Raw genomic sequence first — 16124 nt, 5'->3', positions numbered from 1 at the left:
AGGCAAGTAAAAAACTAATGCTCAGCCTTGAACCTCAATCCGACTTTAGAAATAAAATTTTTAAATATCCGTCTATTAGAAGGAAACATCAATTTTTGGTATTAAATAACAAAAATAACTCTATTGAGGAGGAAAATATCTTTTTTCAACCAATGGAAAAATGGTTAGGGATATTTTTACAGCTTTATAACAAAGTTTACTGTTTTTTTAATATGTATTTTTCTCTTAGAAGTGGATTGCCCATTTATGAACTTTCAAAAGTTGAGCTGGAAGTTGTTTTTTTTTTATTGGCCTCAAACTTATACACCTTATTTTATTTGTTTCTAAAATTTTCAGTTAAAGGATGACAGGTTTTTGTCATTAAGGGAAAAAAAAGTTTAGAAAAATAATGGACTCTTCCTGTTAAATTCGACTACAAAGCTTCTCGCCCCCTTTTTTTTTTGCATGGGTGGTTAAGGTGCATAGTGAAAACGAGCCTTGTTCTGAGGGAGCAAAATTAGAAGTTAAAATTGCCCCTGAAAAATTAATACGTTATTTCTAACTTATGCACAACACCCAAGAATGCAACATAGATTTTCACAGTCACAGACACAGTCAAACAGGTACTGGAAGAAGAACCAAATGGAGCTCTAAGTCACTCTAACCATCAATAGGCTTCGCCCCTTCACTTCTGTTTCTCTAATGTTCAACGCAGCTCTGATACTCCTACTCCATTAATATTGCTCCCCTACTTTACATTCACAAACTGATGCTCCAACATTCAAATAGCAAAGACTTTATTTGTTGAGGCAGAATTACTGTTCTAACTTATGCTACGAACAAAGACACTGAAGAATCAGCAACAATCGTCGTCATCATCACAAGAATCAGCAACAGTCGTCGTCGTCATCACAGTTGCAGTCGTCGTCATCGTCATCACAGTTGCAGTCGTTGTCATCATCACAGTTGCAGTCGTCGTCATCATCAGAGCTTGTTTGGTTACTGGCGGGTGCAGCATTTGGAGACATTATTTGCACAGGATCAGGGGGAACCAATTGTGCTATGAGAGAAAGAGGTTGAGAGAAGCGGTCGGGTACTAGGAGCTCAAAGAGTTCCCACAAGGAATCGGGCCCGTCAATGGCAGCGCCACCCCCATCATCGTTGCCCATGCCGTTCAAAACGTCCACCACAATTTGTATCGTATCCACCGTTTCACCAATATCAAGCTCCGCCTGCAAATGATGCTCGACTTAAGCAGGTGAGAGCGCAGACAAACAAACCTGTAACTTTTAGTTGAAATGAAAAGACTATTTACGTTGCTTGGTGTGAATAATTGTTCACATCATAGTTGGCTGATTTGCCGAGTTAGACTTCAGAATTACTCTCATCAACTCAGGTCGCTAAAAAACCTAGCCATAAGTCAAGGTTGGCGGTCATCAGCCAATTCAAGTCCAACTCACGAATTTGTCTACATACATGTCAGCCCATTTTCATAAGCTATTAAGCCCTTGATTATAAAAGGAATTAGCGATACTTGCAACAACATCTCCCCATGTTCTTTAGCTATTAAGCCCTAGACTATAAAATGAATTAGCGATACTTGCAACAACATTGAATATTTATATTCATGGTGGTCTCCATGATCTTCTTAAATTTTCTAAACATCCAGCAACATTTAGCATTCAACTGCTTTTAATTAATCTTACCTTTTATATATATATGTATAAGTAAATTGAGGAAGAGAGGAACATAGAAGAGAACTTACAGGGTTTTCAGAAGCAACAAATGCAATAGCTGCGGCGCAATCTGAAAAATGAAGAAAAAGAGAAAGTGTGTTAATACCGATAAATTAGTAATTAAAATCTAATTATTTGTTGTTGTATATTGAGAATCAAATTTAGGTAAGTCAAGATTGCACGAAAATAATCATTAACGAAGCAACTTCACTTAGCACCGTAGTCCGTAGCACTCATTCTCTCTCTTTATTTCTTTCTTCCAATGATGGGTAGCACAATCAGTCGGGTGAATAGGTGTATTAATAATGCCTTCAATTTAATTTTTCTTTCTTTTTTTTATTTTTTCCCATTTTTGTGTTTTTTACAGTTTTTAGTTGTCAGTTTCTTATTTTCACGTTTCACATTTTTGCACTGAAAGATTATTCTGCTAAAATTTGTTAACATTTTTCCATTTTTTTCTTGTAAAAAAAGCTTCGTCATTTTATACCCGCACAAAGCCTTATCATTTGAATCTGGGAGATGATATTTGTAGTTATGGTTAAAGTAATCAAGAATCAACTTGTAGGAAGGGAATAATATAATCTCTACATTAAAGTACGATGGCACCCATAATTTTGAGCACTATGGTATATACAAATTGAAAGATTGAACATGTTTTCAGATTCTGATGGACTGGTAGAAACTGCTGTTTACCTAAGTGGTGGAAGAACCCACTACCGCAGGTGCTGCAGCCGTAACGCCACAGCCCTTTATCGCCATGACCACACCGCCTGCAGTTGATTCCTTTGCCGGGGCGAGGCTGAGGACCGGCGGGAACGTGCAGGTTAAGCGGGTGCTCGTCCCTATCGTCTTCGGCCAATGGGCGCACGCAGCGTGCAGGTCATAGCTGCAGCTGCAGCTACTTCTCCTGCGTAGAATCTGGCCCCCACAGGCCCTACAAATTCTGGGGACGTTCCCTGTGGCTGGAGTTGTTACAAGAGTGAGGGGGTGCTGTTCATGAGCCCTGATGTGAGTCTTCTCTTCGAGCATAGCGCAGACGAAGCCCAGGTAATACTGGCATGTCTTGCAACCATAAAATCCCTTGGCAACGCATTTGCTCCTCTTGCAGACAGAGCATTGCACCGAAGATCGGGAGCCATGGCCGTGAGAGCGTGCTCCCTGTGGCTGAAATGGGTTATCATCCCGGCCATGGCACTCTGCACTACAACTCCGCCAGCTCCCCGGCTGTCGGCGAAGCTTCTTATACAGAAGATCATCAGCCGAACGAAGACCAATTCAACGGCTCCATCTACTTGTGTAGTGTGTGCAACCAACATACACTTTAAGGAAAGAAAAACAGTTACGGCTGACTTTGTCAAGTTTTATTTGACCACATCAATGGTTTTTCAATGGTTCAATCCTTTGGTCAGTTTTAACTCAATTTTAATATATCAATGTTTTTGAAACTGTGATTAGACAAAAAGTTCTAGGCACTCAGTACACCATCTAGGATTGTCCCCCAATAAACCCTCGACAAGCTGTGACCATGAAGCCTTTCCAAACACTATCATTTCTCTAAGCGTTTATCTACTTCCATTCGGAATCTAAGAGGGGGTAGATTTCTTTTTAAGAAAAAGTCTCCATCCAAAGTCAGTTGTCGACACTATGTCATTAAAGCGACTGACCATTGCCCTACTCGACGATGAGCTTTCATTTGCTCTTCCCCGTGTGACTCTACGCGATTGTGGACACCGCATATGCGTCCATCGAGAGAATTGCCCTTCATACACACACACACACGCCGTGAGCCCGTGACAGGGGCAGGGTACTTTATAATTTATTATAAAGTATATTTTAAAATTTTAAATATTTTTATAGTATCTTTTTTATACTTTTAAAAATCTCCCTCTTTTTTATTCACAACTTTTTGAGCATATTCTTAACCAGTCTTTATACACAGTTAGTTTCATGGAAAAGAATAGGTGCAAAAATGGATTGATCACAATATTCAATATGTTCATGATCAAATTAAATGTTTTCTTTTTGATATTTAGCCGACATATAATGGCAGAGCCAGACGTATTTAGTTAAAGGGATATGATATATATTTGAGAGTTAAAGGGATATGATATATATTTGAGAGGCATTTTATATGTAATTATATAAAAACTTAATGTTCACCAACATCTAATAAATGATTTTTATTGGACCGTGTGGATAATTACTCAGACATACGTGCATGTGGTATAAGAACTATGTGAACTAATTAGTTGTAAGTATCAGATTTTAGAAAATCAAAATTTTGCTTATAAATTTTAAAAAAATTAGTTTAATATATAAAATATTTTGAAAAATTTATTTAGACCGTACTAATAATTTGGCCTGGACAAAAAAAAAAAAATTCTCACGGGACCCTAATTGCATGTAAATGTTATATTTTAAAAAAAAATGATAACTTTTGAGGGGTTTTACGGGTCAGAAGGGAGTAACATGCACGACCAGGGAGTGACATGCACCACCGGAGGACTAATTTTCGTGGTCAATCTAAGCTCGACCGGTCTATAGGCGACGGTTGTACTGGAAATAAAAAGGAATTAAAAATTTACAGAGAATATTTTAACACGACTCGACTTGAATTCACAGGGAATAAGTATTTTAAAATCATTCAATTTGAAACTTTTAAAAAGGTATTTGAAATAGAAAATTCACAGAGACTATTTTAACACGACTCGACTTGAATTCACAGAGAATAAGCATTTTTAAAATTATTCAATTTAAAACTTTAAAAAAGGTATTTGATATTTAAAAAAGAGATTTTGAGAAGGTTGAAAAGGAGATTATTAAAATAACAAAAGTATAAAATATACATTTCGTCATAAAGAATTCTTAAATTCCTCAACCCCCCTTTTTTTATCTAATGTATATTTGTTGCATGCACAAACCAATGCATACATGAAACGCACCACCTAACGCTAGTTGTTGTGATGTAGTAAGAAAGAAAAGAAAAAGGGGAAGAAGGCAGGGAGCTCCCTAAGACACAGTCCTCAAAATTAATTAGTCTCCTAACCCACCCTTGAGACACCTCCGATGTAACGTGAATTCTAATTTCTTCCCTGGGAATTATGTACAACCTTTTCCTCATCATTAAATTTCAATTAATTGAACAAATTGTCATGTCCAATTCAATGACGAGTCGTGTTTGAGTGGAGAAAGCCTCCACTTCATCATGTGGAAGGTTCATATCTTGGGGCCACGGAACATTGGAGAGAAAGCCTAGCTGAGATCATACCTATTTCAACAGGCCGCGTCTAAATTATTGCGTCCACGTTGGGATTTATAGCTAAGTTGTCAAAGAATTAAATCTCCAAGCATCAAATCTCACCTTTCCCATCGTATTGAACATTTAGACGTGTTTGAGTGGATAATCGAAGGCCATTAATGAGGGAGAAATTAAATCAGGCTAAGTTTTGATACTTTATGTGAGTCTATTTCTAAGTACGGATCAATCTACTTATATGTTTTTGACATAACAGGGAGAGGCCCAACCCTCAATGGGGGCCCCGTTTGCGTCATGAATCAATTTTCTAACTTAGAATGCAACATAGATTTTCAGTTACAGTCACGGTCACTGTCAAACAGGTAGCGGAGCAAGAACTAAATGGAGCTCTTAAGTCACTCTAACCACCAATATGCTTCGCCCCTTCACTTCTATTTCTCTGATCTTCAACACAGCTCTGATGCTCCTACTCCATCAATATTGCTCCCCTACTTTACATATCAATGCACAAACTGATGCTTCAACATTCAAATAGAAAAGACTTTATTTCTTGAGGCAGAATTAACGTTCCAACTTATGCTACGAACAAATACATTGAAGAATGCAGCAGCAACAATCGCCGTCATCATCATCACAGTCGCAGTCGTCGTCGTCATCATCACAGCAGCAGTCGTCGTCATCAGGGCTTGTTTGGTTGTTCGGAGGTGCAGCATTTGCAGACATTGTTTGGAGAGGATCAGGGGGAACCAACTGTGTTACGAAAGAAATAGGTTCAGAGAAGCGATGGGGTAGCAGCAGCTCCACCAGTTCAGAGAAAACACGAAAGTAATATATATATAGAAAGAGAGAGAGAGGAAAAAAAGGAACTATCACTCTGTCAACTTAACCACCTAAAGGGAAATTGTGTGCACAATATGGGCATGCAATAAAGAAAGTACCCCTACTACAGTTTCTTTTTTTATAAAAAAAAGATTTTGAAAAAGTTAAAAAGAAGATTACGAAAATAATAAAAGTCTAAAATATACATTTTTTTATAAAAAAATCTTAAATTCCCTCAATCCTTTTTTTTTTTTTCCAAGGGAGTCAGATTGGACAAAGTCAAGCTGAGGTCATAGCTATCTGAACAGGCCGCGTCTAAATTATTGGGTCGACATGGGGATTCATAGGTAAATGGTAAACGAATTAAATTTCCAAGCATTAGATCTTACCTTCCCCATCATATTGAACATCTCACGTGTTTACGTGGACAGTTAATGAGGGAGAAATTAAATCAGGCTAAGTTGTGGAGACCGGAGAAGAATAAGTAGGAATGTACAACGAGCCATGCTCGGCTCGAATTCGTTCAAAAATACTGACTCGAGCTGGGCTCCAAGGTCAAGTTTCAATTGAAACTCGAGTTTGTAAACGAGGGAATTCGATCCTCACTTTTCTCATTCTGCTTTTATTGTCTTCATATGCATTTCAATTTGGACTAATTTCTCTCTTTTTTTTCTGTTTCTCTCTCTAACTCTCTTCTCTCAATCGACCCCTCCTGTCGGCTGGTCACCGACCCTCCTCCCACAGGCTGTGCCTGTGCAGGCAGCAACAGCAGACCAGCAGCTTTCAAAGCAGCGGCTTTCAAAATCTATTGGTTTTTCCACACCCTATTGTTTTTGGGCGGCATTCAAGGCAACAAGCCAACAGAATGTTTGAGTTCCTCCTCCTCACCAACAGGCAACTGCAACTGAAGCTTTCTTCCTCTGTGCATCAGCATCCACCGGTGAGACTTGAGAGCTATCCGGAATCTCTGTCTCTCTCTCTTTTCCTCCCCGCCGGTTCCATGGACTTGCCAAGATGTTCACCCAGTGATTGCTGAAATGCATGAAGGCAGACTTTTGCATTTCTATGTTGTGCGTATGGTATATTACTGTAGTTTAGTTTTTTGAATCATAGATTATTATCGTGCGTGTATTATTGTTGTAGGCATTTCTAAGTTGTGGGTGCTCAAAGTAAACTTGGTTATTGAATCATAGATCAACTTATAAACTGAAACTCAACACATCATTTCCATGGCCTTCCTTGGAATCCAAACATGAACTGCTTTCCCTTTTTTGTGTGCATGCAAACGAGCCGAGCTCGAATTTGCACTCAGATTTTTACCTTATATTCTCTAGTCAGATTTTTACAAAGGTGCTTAAAGTTAACCTTCTATTGCGTTCAGCTTCAATTTAAGAACACGATAAAGTTGAAATAGATGGAGTTGAATACTTAGGGCGGAGAAAAAAAAGAAATGGAGTTAGTTATACACAGAGCGTGCTCCCAGTGGCTGAAATAGGTTATCGTATTCGTCCCGACCATGGCACCTTGCTCTACGCCACTTCTAGCTCCCGTGCAGTCGGCGGAGGTTCTAAGATCATCAGCCAATGGAGACCCAATCAACGGCTTCATCCTCTTCAGAACAGCAACGACGATTTAATACCGGTGGGCCAATAGTAGCCGATGCGATGAAATTCTCAACAGTCGCTAAAGATCACAAAACCGTAGCCAAAAGTATTTTTAGCTAGATATCCGACAAAGGATGATGGACTCGAATTTATTATTCATGCATTGACCGATTCAAAATATTTTGACATCACTGATAAGGCTAGTTAAATTAGACAAACTCTCTTGTCCCTAGTGCCCTTTGCTCTTGATCTTCGCTTGATCGGAAACGATAGAGAAAAGGTTTGTTGGTAAACATCAAAGTGAGATTGACTTGGGTGCACAAGAAAAAAGAAAGAGATTTACAAGTTGGGAACAAGCTTGGGGGAAACAACTATAACAACAGTCACAGTCAAACAGGTAGTGGAAGAAGAACTAAATGGAGCTCTAAGTCTCAAACCATCAACATGATTTATTTCTCTGATCTTCAACACAGCTCTGATGCTCCTACTCCATTAATATTGCTTCGCTACTTTACATATCAATGCACAAACTGATTCTCCAACATTCAAACAGAAAAGACTTTATTTGCTGAGGTAGAATAGAACTAATGTTCTAACTTATGCTACGAACAAATACATTCAAGAACTTAGCAGCAAGAATCGTCGACATCATCACAGCAGCAGTCGTCGTCATGATGGCTTGTTTGGTTATTCGCTGGTGCAGCATTGGGGGCTGTTGCAGACACTGTTTGCGCTGGATCAGGGGGAACCAATTGTGTTACGAGAGAAATAGGTGCAGAGAAGCGGTTGGGTACTAGGAGCTCAACCAGTTCCCACAAGGAACCCGGCCCGTCAATGGCAGCGCCACCTCCATCATTGTTGCCTATGCCGTTCGCAACATCCACCATCGTATCCACCGTTTCACCTACATCAAGCTGCGCCACCAGAAGATGCACGACTTAAGCAGGTGAGAGCGGAGACAAACGTGTTACTTTTAGTTGAAATCAAAGCTGACTGGCCGACTGGACTTGAGAATTAATTACCTGAATCTATTTGGATCGCTAGAAAACCTAGTCATAGACTCACAAGTCAAGGTTTCGCTTCGTTTGCTCCCGAACTCAGGTTATTTTAAAACTCGATCGAACGAATCATATTAACTGATTGACCTAATGACCTGGTCATCAGCCAATCTAAGTCCGACTCACTAATTTGCGAACCATGGTCTACATCAGCCATACATGTCTCCTCATTTTCATTGCCTGGTTGTAAACCCTTGCTATAAAAGGTATTACCGGTGCTTGCAACAACATTGAATATTTATATTCATAGTGGTCTCCGTAACTTTTTAAACATCTACAGCTGCTTTTAATTAATCTTACCTTATATCAGCCACATGGTGGTTGGTGGTTGGTGTGGGCATCTGCCCACACCAGCCTCACAAAGTTTGTTTAATATGTATGTTAATGTTTTGATATATTTGATTGTTGTACTTACATTAAAGGTATTGAATGAGTATCCTACCAAACAAAAATTTATATATACAAAAATTTATATATATATATATATATTTGACACCATTTGATCCTTTTTTTAATATAAAAAAACGTATGATGAGGGAGGTAACATTTTGCCTTCCCTCCGTTCTTTGCAAGGGAAGTCTACCCATCATCTTCAATAGGTGGGCGCGGAGGGGGTTGGGTTGATGGAACTCTTCCTTGTGCGTGCATAGGTGTATGTAATGACTAAAATATTTTCATTAAAGTGAAAAAAAAACTACTTTTGAAAAATAAAATGAGAATTATGAAAATATAAAAAACTAAAATGTACAGCACTTAAAAAAAAAAATCTAAAATGGGACTGCCTGGTAGGGCTTCCCAGTGGTTTAAAAGAAAGAGAGTCAACCATCATTTTTTTTATTGTTTAGTGTCAATTTTTGATCAAATATGATAGATATGGTGGTATAGAAGTGTGCATTCTCTCTCTCTTTCTCTCTCAATATATATATATATATATATATATATATATATATATATATATATATATATATATATATATATATATAAAAGCAATCTAAGGAAAATAGGAACGTAGAAGAGGACTTACAGGGTCTTCGGAAGCAACAAACGCTATAGCGGCTGCGCAATCTGAAAAATGATAAAAAAAGAAGTGTTAATACCGATAAATTAATAATTAAAATCTAAATTATTGTTGTATATTGAGTATCAACTTAAATAAGTCAAGATAGCACGAAAATAATCATTAATGATGCGATTTCACTTAGCACCGTAGCGCTCATTCTCTCTTTTTATTTGTTTGTTTCATTGATGAGTAGCACAATCAGTCGGTTGTGTAGGTGTATTAATAATGCCTTCAATTTAACTCTTCTTTTTTTCATTTTTTTCATTTTTGTGTTTTTTTACAGTTTTTAGTTACCAGTTTCTTATTTTCACATTTTATTTTTAAGGTTTTGACCACCTTTTTTTCACTGAAAGATTCATTGTGTCAAAATTTGCTAAAACTTTCCACCTTTTTCTTGTTAAAAAAAGTCATTTTAGACCCGCACAAAGCCTTATCATCTGAATCTGAAAGGTGATATTTGTAGTTATGATTAAAGTAATCAAGAATCAACTTGTAGGAAGGAAATTATATAATCTCTACATCAAAGTACGGTGGCACCCAAAATTTTGAACACTATGGTATATACAAATTGAAAGATTTGAGAACAGATTTTCAGATTCTGTGGCCGGTAGAACTGCTGTTACCTAAGTGCTGGAAGAACCCACTGCCGCAGGTACTGCAGTCGTAACCCCACAGCCCTTTGTCTCCATGACCACACCGCGTGTAGTTGATTCCTTCGTCGGAGCGGGGCTGAGGACCGGCCGAAAAGTGCAGGTTAAGCGGGTGCTCGTGATCTCCGGCCGTTTCTATCGTCTTCGGCCAATGGGCGCAGGCAGCGTGCAGGTAATAGTTGCAGCGGCAGCTGCAGCTATATCTCCAGCCTAGAATCCAGCCCCCACAGGCCCTGCAAATTATGGGGACGTTTCCTGTGGCTGGAGTTGTTACGAGAGTGAGAGGATGCTGTTCATGAGCCTGGATGTGAGTCTTCTCTTCTCGAGCTTAGCGCAGACGAAGCCCAGGTAATACTGGCATGTCTGGCAAGCATAAAATCCCTGCATTTGCCCGTCTTGTTGACAGAGCATGGCACCGAAACACTGGGAGCCATGGCCGTGAGAGCGTGCCCCCTGTGGCTGAAATGGGTTATAGTCCCGGCCATGGCACTCTGCACTACAACTCCGCTAGCTCCCCGGCATCAGCCGAACGAAGACCCATTCAACCTTTCCATCGTTTTCAGAACAACGACTCCGATTTAATGCCGGTGGCCAAGAGTCGCGGATTTAATGACATTGCATTGAACACTGAAAAGACTGGTTAACCGTCCATGTATTGACCGATTAAGATGATTATGACGACACAGAAAAGACTAGTTAATTGGACAAAGTCTCTTGTCCCGATTGCCTTCTTTTCTCTCGAACTTCTCTTGATAGCAAACGATCGAGAAAAGATTTGTTGGTGAAGATCAAAATTGCATATGGATAGAATAGTGAGATCGATTGTGTACATACACTTAAAAAAAATGGGGTAGGGAGAAAAAAAAGAAATGGAGTTGGTTATACACAAACACGTTACATAAAATCCTTAAATGCAGGAATCAATCAAGAGTTTTTCTCCCTCAACAGTATTCTAATGCATAACAATAATAATATATTTCCCTGTGGCTGGAGTTTTTACGAGAGTGAGGGGCTGCTCTGCCGGCGGAGGTTCTTGTAGAGAAGATCATCAGCCGAATGGAGACCCAATCAACGGCTTCATCGTTTTCAGAAGACGGCGACGATTTAATGCCGGTGGGCCAATAGTAGCGGATGCGATGAAATTGTCAACAGACGCTAAAGATCACAAAATCGCAGCCAAAAGTATTTTTAGCTAGAGATCCAATAAAGGATGATGGACTCGAATTTATCGCTCATGCATTCACCGATTCAAAATATTTTGAAAACACTGATAAGGCTAGTTAGTTAGACAAAGTCTCTTGTCCCAAATGCTCTTTGCTCTTGATCTTCTCTTCATCGCAAACGATAGAGAAAAGGTTTGTTGCTGAACATCAAAGTGAGATTGAGTTGCGTGCACCGGCGGCGTGTGTACGCAACGAATATACACTGAAGAAAAAAGAAGGAGATCGGGGTATTTTTAGAATTTTTTTAGAAAAAATATACACGTTAAACTTTTTAACATTTTTTTAAACTACTTTTCATCTTTCTAAAAGTCTCATTTTCTTTCAACGATATTTATCCATTACATACCTATCTGAACAATTTTTTATGCACTTGAATGTGCATGTAACTAGTGTTCATGCATAATAAGTTTTATGATAAAAAGGGGTGGAAACTTAGACTGATCGCGATATCTACCGTGTTCATGGATGAAATTAGATGTTTTCTCTTGATATATATATATATATGAAATTAACTAACATGCAGTGGCTAAGCCAGATATATTTGGTTAAGAGGCAATTACTATATATTGGAGAGATATTGTGTATATAAATATATAAAATTTGAGGTTAACCGGTCTGCAGATAAAAGATCTTATTGGATGTGCTGACAATTTGGCATACCCACATGTGGTATAAGAACAATGTGAACTAATTAATTATGGCTCTCAAATTATTTTGCTCAATAATTTACAACATGTTGCTTGTAATGTTAAATTAATGATAACTTTTGAGTCGGGCTTTGCGGGTCACTAATCATAATTTTTTCCTTGCTTAAATTTTTTTAAAAAACTAATATTCGCCTTATTCTTGTTTGCGATTCATGCGCATGACCATGACAATATTTTGCAAGAAACTCCCGAATCCTTGACACTACTGATCATAGTTCGTAGTTGTTCGATTGTTCTCAGATGTACTACAAAAAATAAGGGGTTTTACTTTTGTTAGAAAAACCCAAGTTAAACTGTCGAACTTGTCAGTGAATGCTTTACTGACTGTTTTTGAAAATTTTCAGTGCAGTACAGACAATGTCACTGAAAGTTTTATTGATAAATGCAAATGACCTTCAGTATATGTCGATTTACTGGCACAGAAGTGGTCGTCAGTATCTGTGCCAGTTTAGCGATACCGTCAAAGCGGCCGTCAGTGTCTGTGCTAGTTTACCGATACCGTCAGTATTGTCTCTAATTTTTACTGACGGTTCGTTTAAGTTCTTCCATTATTTATCCGTTATGTATTTGCACTTTCCACCATTTTTTCCTGTTACTTTGGCAAGATATATTTTCTCCTAATTTTTTCTTTCATTATTTACTCTCGAAAAAAAATTGTCAGACGCTTCTTAATGAACAAACCCAGTCTGAATATATATCTACTTACTCCACATAGTGTTCTTATGAGTAATTAAACATTGAACATCGATATCAAAAGCTAAGTTGTACAAGTTGACAAATATGTTAAACAGGGCGACTTGTGTTTGTAAGAAACACAAAAGTAGAAGCAAATATATCTTATGGATATATACAATATTTTTCTTGATAAACGTAAGTTTCGAAACAATATGTTTCTTATGGATACAGTATGAAAAAGTACCATAATAAATCACAAAACTAAGAAACAACACTCATTTAAAATAAAATGACAAACAGGGTGGCTCTATTAGACCCCAAACATACAGCGAGCTCTCACGTGATGGACAATTGAATCATGAAATGTGATCTACATCACTCCGCAAGGGATCCCAGAAATTCAAGCACAGTGCTGAACAGTTCTGATATACCACTGGCAGCTTCCTCATCCAGACCAAACTCAGCTTCCCCCACCGCCTCCATCTCCCCCGTCGCCTCCATCTCCCCAGTCTCCTCCGCCGCCTCCATCTCCCCAGTCTCCTCCGCCGCCCCCTGTTCCTCGTTTTGATTTTTTCCCCTGTGCTTGAAGATCTTACCTGCTTTAAGCATCAAGGTTTCTGCGCCCGCCACAATCTTTTTAGTGTGATGGTGATGATGGCGGTGGCTTTCTTCTTTCTCCTGAGCCTGCATTTAGCGGTTAATTATCAGAAACTCCTTCTAACACTCGAGCCAATGACTGTCCCGATACGTTTACTGAGAGTCAATGCAATTAATTCGCCCCCCCTTTTCTAATTTTCTGGCGAAGGAAACTGTACCATGTTCCTTCTCTGAAATTTCACTCGAGATCATGGGAATAATAATGAAACGGATTTCGATTTTAGTTAAATAAAGATCTGAACAGATGATCACATAAGGAAGCACATGAAACATTTCAACCAGAAACTTGAATTCCATCATTTGTTATTTGCTACTGTGCGGTGTACATGCAGCAAATGTGGAAGGACTTACCAATTTGTTGTTGTTGTCGTTGCCATCGTCGTTCTTCTTTTCGATTTTGTGGAAAATATGAATGCCCCTGCTGCGGCTGAACGTCGGTGGCGGCGGCGGCAAGAAGACATTGCAATCTGCAAATGGTTGCAGAGGTTGTTTATATATTTATTTAAGTTTCATGGAGACTGCTATTAAACACCAAGACAGATTTGCAGATATGTACCTAGATGCAGGAAGAACCCATCGTCGCAGACCTTGCAGGTGTATCCCCACAACCCTTGATCCCCTTGTCCGCACTGCCCGCACCGGAATCCATGGCTGCCGTCGCTTTGGGGACCGGGAAAGTGCAGGTAGAGCGTGTGCTCGTGGAACTTGGAGTTCAACTTCTCTGGGACTTTAGCACAACACGCGTGGACGTCATAGCTGCAGGTCTTGCCGTCGCTGCAACTGTATCTGTTGTTCACGATCCAGCCGCCGCAGGCTTTGCAGGCAATGGTTCCCGGCGCCGGAAAATCGGTGATGAGGTCGAGCACGTGCTGCTTGTGGGCAGGGATAAGTTCCTGTTTCTTCAAGCTTGCGCAGGTGGGATCTAGGATGTAGCCGGCGCAATAAGAAGAAGAGCAGGCATAAACTTCCTTGCCGGTGCGTGCTCCGGTGTGGCAAAAAGAGCATGTCGCTCCATTAACGGGAGCAACCTTAGTGGAGGGTTGCAGAACCAAATCATGGGGGTGGCTGAAATGGGTTATGGATCTCGCCATCTTCTTCCTTCTCCTTTCAGGATTGGATTGCAGTGCCCTTCACGTGCCTAGGCGGGAGTTTATGTAAACAGAGGAGAGAGCAGGAGGAAGTCCATTCGCGACAGATTGGCGCGTACAAATTGTTAATGGCCGCCATCTTTGACAGGCCATATCTTTTTTCCTTTTAATGTGACAAAAATCTGTAATTCACCAAACTGAAGATCTTTGTTTAGATGTTCAAAATTCTTATTTCTTATTGAGAAAAAGTTGAATTTAAGATTGGGGAAGAGAGGATCTAATGTTAAATCAGTGATTCTCAAATCATAAAATTTTCAAATCTGATGCTATCAATGGTAGCTATCAGTTTCTCCAAAACATTATATGGCATGATTCAAGTCTATTTCATATGGCTCTTGCTTCTAATAAGAATCCGATCTTCTTTTTTTTTTCTTTAAATTAAAGGTTATAAAGGTAGTGATGGGAAGTGCGCATGAACTTTCATCTTAGTCTCGCTGTCTAAGGTTGAACATCAACGCGGACGGAAGTCCTGTACTTGTCGTACCTAAAGAAAGCATGCTGTATATTATAATGTTACCAAGAGACCAATTTTCAAGATCTTAATCGAAAATTTGTATCCGTGAAAAACAATTTTGAGAATGAACCAGAACTTAGAATGAAAAAAAAAAAACAGGTGAAAGTTTGACTGTTCTATTAGTTTTCGATAAAAAATTCAGTTATTAAAATGTTACAAGACATGAATATGTTGAAAAAACAATTTTTTAAAAGAAAACAAGAATCGATTTTCATTGTTGACATTTTCAAAATGTTTCGAAATTTTCACTTTTTTTTTGTCTTTTTGGTTGTTTTTGAAACAACGAGGTTTATGACGAGTTGCGCCCACTGGCCCAGCGAATCTATTGGAAGTGAGGTTACTCATTGTCTTGAAAATCGGTTTACCGATCGATATGCTTAATGATTCAACGAATAGATGAAGCAAAACAAAATCGAAATTTTTGTGAACAAACTAAAAAATATATTTTAAATTTGAAAAATTAATAAAAAGAAAAAATATCAAACAATAGATAAAAAGAAGAAGAAAAAGGAAAACACTTTATAAAACAAAAAAAACTAAAGAAAATAAAAGTAAGTAAAAGGTTGGCGTACAAAATATGATAAATTTAGTAGTGATAAAAGTCTAATGTGTCATGCTTAAGGATGTTATTAGTATATTCGATTTGAATGGATATCTGACCTAACCAATCCAAAAAAATGGGATATGGAAAAAAAAAATACATCCGATTAAGAAACCGGATTGGATTCGGATTTAACAAATAGCATCCGATTAGATCTGGAATCGAATTCAGATATACATAAATATCCGATCGGATTCGGACTTAGATCGAATTCATTTTTAGACAAATATCCTATATCTAATGCTATTACATTTTGAAAATTGGGAAAGTTAAGTTCATAATTTGGATTCAATATGAATATAAAAATCAGATTATGATTTTTTATTTTTTATTTTAATTAGGGCTGAAATTTCATTTTTCAAAATTTTTATATAAAATAAGTGATTTTTTTAAAGATTTACACAAAAATATATAAAAAAAAATTAAGGTGGGGCTAA

General features: G+C 38.4%; 2 protein-coding genes across 2 annotated transcripts; both read right to left on the bottom strand.

Annotated features, from left to right (window-relative positions):
- Nucleotides 1-7855: 7855 nt before the first annotated feature.
- On the bottom strand, nt 7856-10596 carry LOC116247476 (uncharacterized). Its single transcript, XM_031619654.1, has 4 exons — nt 10554-10596; nt 10136-10489; nt 9477-9517; nt 7856-8308 (listed from the first exon to the last, which is right to left on the bottom strand). The coding sequence occupies exons 1-4, from the start codon at nt 10594-10596 to the stop codon at nt 8021-8023; spliced, it is 726 nt and encodes a 241-aa protein (XP_031475514.1). The 3' UTR covers nt 7856-8020.
- A 2317-nt stretch (nt 10597-12913) lies between these two features.
- On the bottom strand, nt 12914-14686 carry LOC116247946 (uncharacterized). The gene is made up of 3 exons (XM_031620426.2): nt 13981-14686; nt 13776-13891; nt 12914-13451 (listed from the first exon to the last, which is right to left on the bottom strand). Exons 1-3 carry the CDS (start codon nt 14513-14515, stop codon nt 13143-13145), a joined length of 960 nt encoding a protein of 319 aa, XP_031476286.1. The 5' UTR covers nt 14516-14686; the 3' UTR covers nt 12914-13142.
- Between the last annotated feature and the right edge of the window lie 1438 nt (nt 14687-16124).

Source organism: Nymphaea colorata, chromosome 2 (genome assembly GCF_008831285.2).
Source record: "Nymphaea colorata isolate Beijing-Zhang1983 chromosome 2, ASM883128v2, whole genome shotgun sequence".
Lineage (NCBI taxonomy): Eukaryota > Viridiplantae > Streptophyta > Magnoliopsida > Nymphaeales > Nymphaeaceae > Nymphaea > Nymphaea colorata.
This window is presented reverse-complemented; position numbering and strand designations above follow the sequence as displayed.

Coding starts and splice junctions, on each gene's coding strand:
- LOC116247476 (XM_031619654.1), bottom strand. CDS start 10,596: ATGGCTCCCAGTGTTTCGGTGCCATGCTCTGTCAACAAGACGG. Junction 9,518..10,135: donor TGGGTTCTTCCAGCACTTAG/GTAACAGCAGTT, acceptor ATCATTTTTCAG/ATTGCGCAGCCGCTATAGCG. Junction 8,309..9,476: donor TTGTTGCTTCCGAAGACCCT/GTAAGTCCTCTT, acceptor CTGGTGGCGCAG/CTTGATGTAGGTGAAACGGT.
- LOC116247946 (XM_031620426.2), bottom strand. CDS start 14,515: ATGGCGAGATCCATAACCCATTTCAGCCACCCCCATGATTTGGTTCTG. Junction 13,892..13,980: donor TGGGTTCTTCCTGCATCTAG/GTACATATCTGC, acceptor AACCATTTGCAG/ATTGCAATGTCTTCTTGCCG. Junction 13,452..13,775: donor ACGACAACAACAACAAATTG/GTAAGTCCTTCC, acceptor CGCTAAATGCAG/GCTCAGGAGAAAGAAGAAAG.